This window comes from Phoca vitulina, unplaced genomic scaffold (assembly GCF_004348235.1).
Source record: "Phoca vitulina isolate PV1807 unplaced genomic scaffold, GSC_HSeal_1.0 scaffold41, whole genome shotgun sequence".
Classification (NCBI taxonomy): Eukaryota; Metazoa; Chordata; class Mammalia; order Carnivora; family Phocidae; genus Phoca; species Phoca vitulina.
This window is the reverse complement of record NW_022589744.1, coordinates 16,512,768-16,522,166: the sequence shown is the minus strand read 5'-3', so window position 1 is coordinate 16,522,166 and position 9,399 is coordinate 16,512,768. Positions and strand designations below refer to the sequence as shown.

Below are 9,399 nucleotides of genomic sequence, written 5' to 3'. Positions count from 1 at the left end.
AGCCCGGCCCTCTGGGGTTCCTGCCCGGCCCTCCGGGGTTCCAGCCCAGCCCTCTGGGGTTCCTGCCCGGCCCTCTGGGTTTCCAGCCTGGCCCTCTGGGGTTCCTGCCCCGCCCTCCGGGGTTCCAGCCCTCTGCTGGGCTCTGACAGCCCGAGTCAGCCCCCCCATGGGTGTGATGACAGCTCCTGCAACCAGGGTGGAGGGCTCTGTCCCGGCCTGGGGTCCCCCACCCAGCGGCCCCTCTATAGGTGGAGCGGGGGTGCTTTAGAGTTGTTTGAATTTTTATGACAGGTGTGTGTTTATGCAGCACTTTGACAATTTTGTAAAAATGCAGAGAAGGCATTTTATTTTTTTATTTAAATTCAATTAATTAACATATAATGTATTATCGGTTTCAGAGGTAGAGGTCCGGGATTCATCAGTCTCATACCACACCCAGTGCTCATCACATCACGCGCCCTCCTTAGTGCCCGTCACCCAGTGGCCCTATGTCCCCTCCCCTCCCCGCCAGCAACCCTCAGTTTGTCTCCTATGATTGAGTCTCTTATGGTTTGTCTCCCTCTCTGGTTTCATCTTGTTTTATTTTTTCCTCTCTTCCCCTATGCTCCTGTTTTGTTTCTTAAATTTCACATATGAGTGAAATCATATAATTGTCTTTCTCTGATTGACTTACTTCACTTCGCATAATACCCTCCGGTTCCATCCACGTCGTTGCAAGTGGCAAGACTTCATTCTTCCTGATGGCTGAGCAGCATTCTGTTGTCTACATAGCCCAGCTCGGCAGAGAAGGCATTTTAAACCCCCCCTCAGAACGGACACTCCCGTGGCTGAGGGGGACAGTGGGGAGACTCGGGTCAAGTTCCTGCCGTGGACAGGCATGTGGTGGTCTTCCGTCCATGGGGCCTTGACCGGCCCCGCTGTAGCCCCCTTCTGGGACACGGGGAGCTTCCCGCTGGCTCCCACGGGCTCCCTCTCCGCTCTGCCGCCCGCCGGCCCGTGCCCGCCGGCTGCGCTCACAAGGTACCGGCTGTGACCGTGGCCTGGGGGGAGCCCACTGTCCCCCAACACTCCGGGTGGGCTAGGCCCGTGCCTGCCTGCAGAACTTCCACCTCAACACACCCTCGCTCCCGTGGGCATCCAGGGCCCCTGGCATGTGGCCACACGTGCACCTGCCACGCTGTGTGGACTTGGTGGAATGTGCTGAACAGTGGGCTCACCCAGCACACGGTGTGCCCAGAGCTCGTGCCGCTGTCGGGCGTGTGTCCGCCTGTGTCCAGTCCCCGGGTGGAAACTGAGCAGCAGGACAGGAGGACGGCTGGGCCGGCTGGCTCGCATCGCGTGGGGCGCCGGCTGCCGCGTGCCGGCGCCCCAGGGTCCCCAGCCATCAGAGTTCGCCCAGATCGTGCAGTGAGTCTGGCAACGGGTGAATGTGCTCCAGGACTCGGCCTCCCAAGATGGTGGGGCTGGCTCCACAGCCGGCAGGGGAGGTGGGGGTCCGTGCTCGCCTCTGACACGGGTGGCGTCGGTGTCCTGCAGGAGCCGGGGACCTTCCTTGTGGATCCGGATGTGCACACCTGGCCCAGGACCCTGGGGATGGTGAGGCGGCTGCAGGCCTGGCCGAGACTCAACCACACTCGCGTAAGTGGGCAGAGCGTGCACGTGCCTCCTTCTGCCCCAGAGTCCACCTGCGAGGAAGGGGGCTCTGGGGGATGTGCCCAGGCACAGTGACAGGCCACACCAGCCGCACGGGGGGCGTACATGCACGTGCACACAACCTCCCCGCTTTTATTTCTGTGTTGTTTTCCCCCTCGAGGCGCACGTGCTGACTTGTCTGATCGATGTGTATGTAGCTCACCGTGTTCTCCACTACCCTGAGCCGGGCCCGTGCGCCCCTGGGGGCCTTGCCTTGTCACCGTCCCTCCCTCTGCCCCAGGGAGGGTGGTCAGTGAACGTCCTGAGGCCCAGCCATGACCCGTGTGTGACCTGTCCCCTGCACACAGAATGGGACAACCCCATCTGCACCGAAGGAGTGGTTTCCGTGTCCAGAGGTGAGCGTGCCGTGATGGCCTGCAACATCTCCAACCCCTTCCTCAGCGTGGCCATCTACCTGAGCTCCCACGGGAAGAGCTTCGAGCCCGTCTTCAGCATGCGGCCCCCAGGATGCTTCTGCCAGGGAGGCTGGCGGCTCCAGGTTCAGGGAGGCATGGCCCAGCTGGTGATCGATGACGTGAGCCACAGCCAGGCAGGCTGTTACAGGTGGCATCTGCAAGGTCTACAGAGAAACATCGGAGTCACCACACTGAACGTGTCAGGTGAGGGGCGGCGCCTCATCCCCCACCCTACCCCCGGTGCTTTCCTGTTTGGGAGGGGCAGCGGGGGGCGGGGAGCAGTTCTCTTCCCCCCGCAGAAGTGCAGAGGTGCAGAAATGCTCAGGGCCCCTGGATGGGGCCCACAGAGGGCAGGCCTGCGTTCCAACAAAGCAGAATGGAACAAGACAGGCCTCTGCTCCTCCAAGGACCTGTACCACCAGGGGGCTCAGGCTGGGGGGCTGCCCTGTCCAGCGAGGAGGCTAGGCCCATGCACCTCTCTCCCGTTCCACCCCAAACCTCCTCCCACTCACTGCCTCTGGGGTGGGATTCCACCCGCAATCCCAGTGCTCCCTGAGGCCCCTGCAGAGCTTGGTCTGCCCCTGAAGGTCCTGCCTTCCTGCCCTCACTCAGAGGCCCCATGATCGCTCGGTTTCTCCAGCCAGCCCCAAGCTAGCCCTGAGCTGGCCCCGCTGCCCCAGGCTTGCCCTGGACATTGTCCACCTGAAGAGCCCAGTGGTCCCCCAGACCAGGGCCTCCCCTCCGACCAATCCACACCCATCCCCCCACCTCCTGCCGACCCCTCAGGTGAGCAGTTCCTCACTTTCCCTCCATTTGGAGTAATGCTCACTGTCCCCACACCCCCCCCCGGACACTGCTCAAACCCACAGGCACCCCCCCCCCCCCCCAGTTCCTGAGCTGTGGGGTGCCTGAGAACGGTGCCCCCAGCCTGGCCAGGCCCGGGGAAGGGAGCCAGCGAGCCCTCTGTGGACTCCTGGTGCCCTGGTCTCATCTGATACCTGGTCTCACCTGCGTCAGGGGCAGAGTCCCAAGACCTGAAGGTGAGAGGAAGCCCGCTCTTCACACATCGCTACAGTAGGTGTTTTTACCCTACACCCAGGTACCCCCAGGGAGCCCCCTCAGGTCCCCCCAGGCTGTCCCCATCCTCCGTGCCAACACCCCGTCCATCCTGCACACTGCCCCCTGCCCCCTGCCCTTGGGGGTGGTGTCTCCCTCAAGGGTGCACTCAAGGCAGGCAGTGATTCTTCGTGAGTGAACAAATGATGTCCCCCCTCCCCCCGCTTCCCACAGGCCCAGAGACGCCATGCCCGTCCAAGGCCGGAGACCAGTTCAGGGTGGCCCCTGTGGTCATCGGCATCATTGTCGGCCTCATTTTCCTGGTGGGCATCATGCTAGCCTGCGCCAGAGCCAGAGTTCCCCTGCCCTATTCCCGCCAGAAGTGCTCAGGGCCCCAGGTATGAGGCCCTGCGCCTAGTCTGTGGGCTGGTGGGGGTGGGCGTCACCCCAGGCCCAGAGAGCACGCGCCCCTCCCTCAGGGGACCCCAGCTGGCTGTGGCAGGTGCCTCCCTCCCAGTCAGGGGATGTGACCTACGCCCACACAGATTCTAGCACGACTCGCATCCCTCCCTCCCTCCTCAGGAGAGATGGCTCTGAGCTGGAAGACGGAGGGCCTGTGAGGAGGGTGATAAACAGGCCTGGAACCCAGAACCGACTCCAGGAGTCCCGCCCCACTCTGAGGCCACCAGCACCCACACTCACCCCCCAGGAGTGGAGCCCCGTGTGTCCCACCTCCATCTGGTTGACAGATGCCCAGGAACCACGCAGCGGCGGCAGACAGAAGCAGCCCCTGTCCCTGCCTGCTGGCACCGGAGACCTGCTCAGCCCTTCAGCCCAAGGAGCAAGCTCTCTGCCCACCCGGGGGGGGGGGGGGCGGGCAGGGGGAGAGGACGGGACTCAGGCTGGCAGCTGCTTCTCCTCGGCCTTCCCCCCCCATCCCCACCCCGGGCCAGTGGCTGGCTCCTCCCCACCTCAGCCTTCCGCAAGTGTCTCAGCTCCCCGACTCCCCCTCAGCAGACTCTGTGGTCAAAAATGGGAAAATCTCAGGGGTGCCTGGATGGCTCAGTCGGTGACTCAGTGGTTAAGCATCTGCCTTCGGCTCAGGTCATGATCCCAGGGTCCTGGGATTGCACCCTGCTCAGCGGGGAGTCGGCTTCTCCCTCTCCCTCTGCCTCTCCCCTGGCTTATGCCCTCTCTCTTCCTCCCTCTCTCTCTCTCTCTCTCAAATAAAAAAATTAAAAATCTTAAAAAAAAAAAGGGGGGATCTCAACTTCCGAAACATTTGACCTCAAAGAACCTCTCCCTTCTCTGCCCCATCAGGGCCAGGGGTCTGGGCTTCCAGCCTCAGGTGCAGAAGGCACACACTGTTGTACCCTTGGAGATGCCCCAGCGTGGGTCTGAAGTTGGTCTTGGGCACAATCCTATCTTTGCACTGGGCAAGAACAAGTTTGGCAATCCCTCCAGCCAGCAGTCCTGGAGTCAAGCTGGGGCGGACGGAGGCCTGGGGTGGAGCGCCGGCCCCACCCCCACCACGAGGGGGCGCGGTCCCAGAGCCCCTCTCTAGGGAGGCGGACAGGTGGCACCTGGCAGTCAGGTGTCCACACTACCCTCCCCACCCCGACCTCCCAGCCCCAGGGTTCCCTTCCCCCACCTGCCCACCTGCCCGCCCTTCCCATCCCAAACCTGTTGTCAGATGTCTTCATAATCACAACTGTGTAACTCCATGAAATGGATTCTTAAGAGGGACACACAGGTTTTTTCTAAACTACACATTCAGTGCTCTGAAAACCCAAAACCCTAATCCTTACGATGAATAAAATAAATCAACCAAGAAATCATCAAATGACCTGAGAAATACACATTTTTTAAGTGGGGAAGAACATAAAAACCAAAAGAAGCTGCTTCCTGTCTTAAAGCACTAAAAAGGCAGAAGGCGTCGAAAGATGCCAATGCGGGGGGGTCCTCCCTCACTGCGGAGAGCCCCAGACTGGAGGCCCCACCTGGTGCCTTGACTTCGGCCTAGGCCTGCAGGGAAGTCCCGGGCCTGGGTCTTTGTTTTCATTTTCTCCTTGCTGCTTGTATTTTCCAGGGTTTCTCTAAAGAGATTGAGTTCTGAGGCCTTTCAACGCCCTCCCTCCAGGCTCCGCCCCATCCTCCTGCGGCCCCGCCCCCTCCCTCCAGGCCCCGCCCCCGCCCCTGCGGCCCCGCCCCTGCCTCCAGGGCCCTCCCCACCCGCCAGGCCCCGTCCCCACAATGTAGGGGTCACTGAATTGTAGGCCAGATTTCTGGGCATAAATCAGGTTCAGCAGGAAGTGACCCAGAGGACCCAGGGCATCTGAAGCCTGAACCCACCCCACCCAGGACTCCCCTGGCTTTCTCCTGGTCCTGCCCCCCACCTCGGGCCTGTGGAGACACAGCAGGAGTGGGGGACCGGGCACTCAGCAGGACAGTGTGGAGGGGGTGAGGACCGCCCCTCCCAGCCTGGCCCTCAGCACCTCCCCTTGCCCGTGGCACCGCCTCCAGGGAGCCCTCCTGGAGTGCCTGGACCACCAGTCACCGCCTCCCGCCCTTGCATCGTTGCCTGGGGGTTTGGGGGCGGTGCCTGCGATCTGGTGGCACGCAATTAAGTGCTGCAGACAGGAAGAGTCTCAGCCAGCCGTGAGAGGGGGCCCTGCCTTTCCCTTGTCGCTGGGTCTGTGGTGGGCAGGGTGGTGGTGAGCATGGCGCCAGAGCTCCCACGGCTCCCCGTGCGCCTCACACTCGCGTGTACCCTACTCAGGGCTCTGGCCGCCCAAGGTAAGCCCTCCCCATGTCCCCACTGTGCTCCCCCAAAGTGGGCTCTGTGCTTCCACCTGGGGATGCTCCTTCCTGGGAAGGGGGTGGTCTGGGGATGCTGAGTGGGACCTCCCCACAAAGCAAACTCCCCCCCCCCGTCAGTGACATCTGGGTGCAGAATCACCACGGCTCTGGTCTTTTTCTTTACTTAAATGTCTGGAGATTCTCTTTTCAATAATTAGCGAGGTTGCCTTGGTTATGCGAGAATGTTGTCCTTTAGTTTGCTTTTTAAAACAGATACATGTGCAAAGTTCTGCAATAAGATGGAAATATCAGTGCAGTGAGGTGGGGAGACTCAGCAGGAAAAAAAAAAAAAAGAAGCTCCAGAATTTAGTTTGCTGAGAAGCTGATGTTTGGATTGTATTAAGGAAGGTTCATGGGGATGCCGGGGTGGCTCAGTGAGTTAAGCATCTGCCTTCGGCTCAGGTCATGGTCCCAGGGTTCTGGGATAGAGTCCCGCATCGGGCTCCCTGCTCAGTGGGGGGGCCTGCTTCTCCCTCTGCCTGCCGCTCCCCCTGCTTGTGCTCTCTCTCTGACAAATAAAATAAAATAAAAAATAAAATAAAATAATAATAAAGAAGGTTCATGTTTGCACCAGGAAGCTGGTCCAGCTGGGCCCCGGGTAGGCAGACAGGGACATTTCTGGGTGTCCCTCAGACAAGCACAGATGTGCCCACCACACAGAGCCACCAGCTCTAGGTGCCTGGAAATGGTGAGGACACTGAGGCAGCCAGCAATGGAAAGAGAGAAGGAGACAGCACAGGCCCTCCGGCTATCTTGGGCGCAGTCTGTTAAGAGAGGGAGAAGGTGTAGGGTGGGGAGAAGTGGTCAGAGCTATCCAGCAAAGAACTAGCTGCAGCCTGAACTTCCCCGGGGCCCCAGGGTGGGGAGAGGTCACAGGCAGCTGGCCCCCCGCGTGACCCCATCAGCGTTTGCACACGGCCCCTGGGGTGCTGGTGCCCAGGAGCAGCATCCAGTGAGATGCCTCACTGTGATGACATGGCCAGAGGCGGCTGTCCCAGGGCCCCTCTGTCCCTCCACCATCCCCTGCAGAGCGAGGAGGGTCCCTGCCCCTCTGGCCAGGCTGTGGTGACAGCAGGGGTCCTTCCTGCAGAGGTGCGGCAGATCCCCCCCTACACGATTGCCCCCGAGGGGGGCTCCATCAGCATCACCTGCTCCACGAGCGGGCCCCTGTCCGGGGTCTTCCTGAAGCAAAGGTTGCCGAAGCCCACCAGTGTGATTTACTATGAAGACAAGAAGCCGCCCACTGTAGATGAGCGCTTCCGAGGTCGCGTTGCCTTCTCCGGGCTGCAGCACAACCTGACCATCACCCTGCGCCACCTGCAGCTGTCTGACACTGGCGCTTATGCCTGCCAGGCGGTCATGGAAGACGTGGTCTGGGGCCCTGACACCTTGGTGGTGGTGACAGGTAGGGAACGTGCCTACCCTGGGACCTGCTCCACCTACCTGCTGGGCAGGCAGCTCCACCTGCCCTCGTCTGCCCCGACGTGTCCTCTACCCTTGCTTGAGTTGTTCATTCCAGCTCGAGCCCACTGCCTCCAGGAAGCCCCCTGGATTGCCCATTCCCCCACTCCAGAGCCCCTCCGTGAACCCCGAAGGCTCTCATGGAACCCACCACCTGCCACGTGCCTCTCCACTCCTCTTCACAGACAAAGTGCCCCAGGAAGCAGACACGTGCCAGAAGGCTCAGCTGATCTCTGCCCTCCCTGTGGTCCTAGCGATGAGCTTCTTCTTCCTCGGGCTGGGGATAGGGGCAGTGTGTGTGCTGAGGAAGACACAGGTCAGTGTGGACCCCCAGATCCCATCTGTGTCCCTATAAGCCAGCTCCTCTAAGAAAGCAGGGAGGGAAGGAGAGGGTTAAGCCCCAGAGAAACCCCAGGACACACCCATCCCCTCATCAGGGCCCCTGGGAGTTCTGAGGGTTCGGATGGCAGGGTCCAAGGTGGGAGGGAAACCCAGGAACTGGAGCCATGAGCAGGGACGGGCATGAGCCCAGGGGAATGAGAGACATTGAGGGGCAAGCGGAGGGTCCAGGGAGACGTTCAGAGAGCTGGGGAGGCATGTGTGTGAGCCTGTGTGCGCGTCTATGAGCATCGTGTGCACATGTACGTGTGAGTCGTAGGTGTGAGATTGGTGTGAGCAGGTGTGAACATGCACTGGGCGGGGGGTGACAGAGACAGGTGCCAGGAAGTGGTCAGCTCTGCCCTGGTCACTCACTTGCCTTTGCCCAGCTCCACATCACCTTGAGACAGACCACCCCCCAGGTCCCTAGGGCAAGGTCCCTTTCATACTTCACCTCCCTGCCACTGCCCCCTAGGCTCTGTTCCCACGCCCATCCTACCCTACCCCCCCTACCCACCCCCAGCCTGGGGCAGCTCGGGAAACCTCGGGGCTGCCCAAGGCCGCTTGTGAACTGACTTCATGTGGGCCCCGAGGCCCAGCAGCGTTTCAAGGGTGGAATCAAAAAGCTTCCTAAGGGGGTATGCATTGAAGAAAGAGGGTGCCCCAGAACGAGCTGGACCCTGTACAAAGAGGATAGGCTTTATCTTTCAGGTCAAGAAACTGTGCTGCTTGGAGGATAAGAACTCAGCATGTGTAGTGTACGAGGACATGTCCTATAGAGGCCAAAACAGGATGTCCACCCCCAACGAGTACCGGTGAGCCCGGCAGGCCCCCCAGACCTCCCTCTGCCCAGGTGCAGCTCAAAGAGGACCGCCTGACCCAGTGAGGTCACACAGGCAGCTCCCTGCAGCCATCAGCCTCCTGGCGTCCCCGTGCCTCCTCCAGGAAGCCTTCCTTGCCTACCTCCTGCCTTCCAGGCTGCCCTGCCTGGCTGGTTCTGGCACCCTGGGCCCACCAGGGAGGAAGCTTCTGTGTCCTGATGCTTGCTGCCATTCCCCTCACACAGCAAGAGGGGCTTCTCTCTGGATGGACTTGGGCCCAGGGCCTGGTGGAGGGACAAGAGGGAGGGGAAGCCTAGTCCCCAACCCAGGCTTGCCAGAAATAAAGTGCTTCTCTTCTCCCCTTTCCGACTCCAGCTTCTATTTCTCAACCAGCTCAGAGCCAAGGAGGGAAAGGGCTTGACTGACTCCCCTCCCCAAATATCTTCCAGGACTTTTGCAGCCAGTGTGATTATGTGTGAGACCACTGAGGAAGGAGAGGAGCAAGGGGGCACTTCTGAACTCCAGGCCCCAGGGGGCCTCTATAGCCCTGGATGGGCTGCAGAAGGGGCAAATCAGCCAGAGTTCTCACCCACCTTTGTCAGGCTCCCACCCCCCCTCCCCCCCCCACTGGGACGCACACTAGCATGCACACATAACACTCTCTCTCTCAAATAAATAAATAAATAGGGACACCTGGGTGCCTCAGGTGGTTGAGT

General features: G+C 60.8%; 2 protein-coding genes across 5 annotated transcripts in view; both read left to right on the top strand.

Moving 5' to 3' along the window:
* SECTM1 (secreted and transmembrane 1) overlaps positions 1-3,999 on the top strand; it is a 16,273-nt gene extending 12,274 nt beyond the window's left edge. For 3 of the 4 annotated variants that reach the window (XM_032429752.1, XM_032429751.1, XM_032429753.1), the window contains 5 exons: positions 1,537-1,638; positions 2,001-2,312; positions 3,126-3,182; positions 3,399-3,562; positions 3,747-3,991. In XM_032429752.1, the coding sequence (XP_032285643.1) occupies positions 1,537-1,638; positions 2,001-2,312; positions 3,126-3,182; positions 3,399-3,562; positions 3,747-3,761 (650 nt within the window). In that variant the 3' untranslated portion in view covers positions 3,762-3,991. Of the gene's footprint in view, positions 1-1,536; positions 1,639-2,000; positions 2,313-3,125; positions 3,183-3,398; positions 3,563-3,746 lie in introns of all 4 variants that reach the window. The other variant, XM_032429754.1, reaches the window with a different exon arrangement.
* A 1,845-nt stretch (positions 4,000-5,844) lies between these two features.
* Positions 5,845-8,987, top strand: CD7 (CD7 molecule). Its single transcript, XM_032429755.1, has 4 exons — positions 5,845-5,960; positions 7,114-7,428; positions 7,670-7,800; positions 8,574-8,987. Exons 1-4 carry the CDS (start codon positions 5,885-5,887, stop codon positions 8,679-8,681), a joined length of 630 nt encoding a protein of 209 aa, XP_032285646.1. The 5' UTR covers positions 5,845-5,884; the 3' UTR covers positions 8,682-8,987.
* The last annotated feature ends 412 nt before the right edge of the window (positions 8,988-9,399 follow it).

Excerpts from the sequence above, each read along its gene's own strand:
- CD7 (XM_032429755.1), top strand. The coding sequence starts at position 5,885 with ATGGCGCCAGAGCTCCCACGGCTCCCCGTGCGCCTCACACTCGCGTGT. Across the intron at positions 5,961-7,113 it reads CAGGGCTCTGGCCGCCCAAG|AGGTGCGGCAGATCCCCCCC; the intron begins GTAAGCCCTCCC and ends TCCTTCCTGCAG. Across the intron at positions 7,801-8,573 it reads GTGTGCTGAGGAAGACACAG|GTCAAGAAACTGTGCTGCTT; the intron begins GTCAGTGTGGAC and ends TTTATCTTTCAG.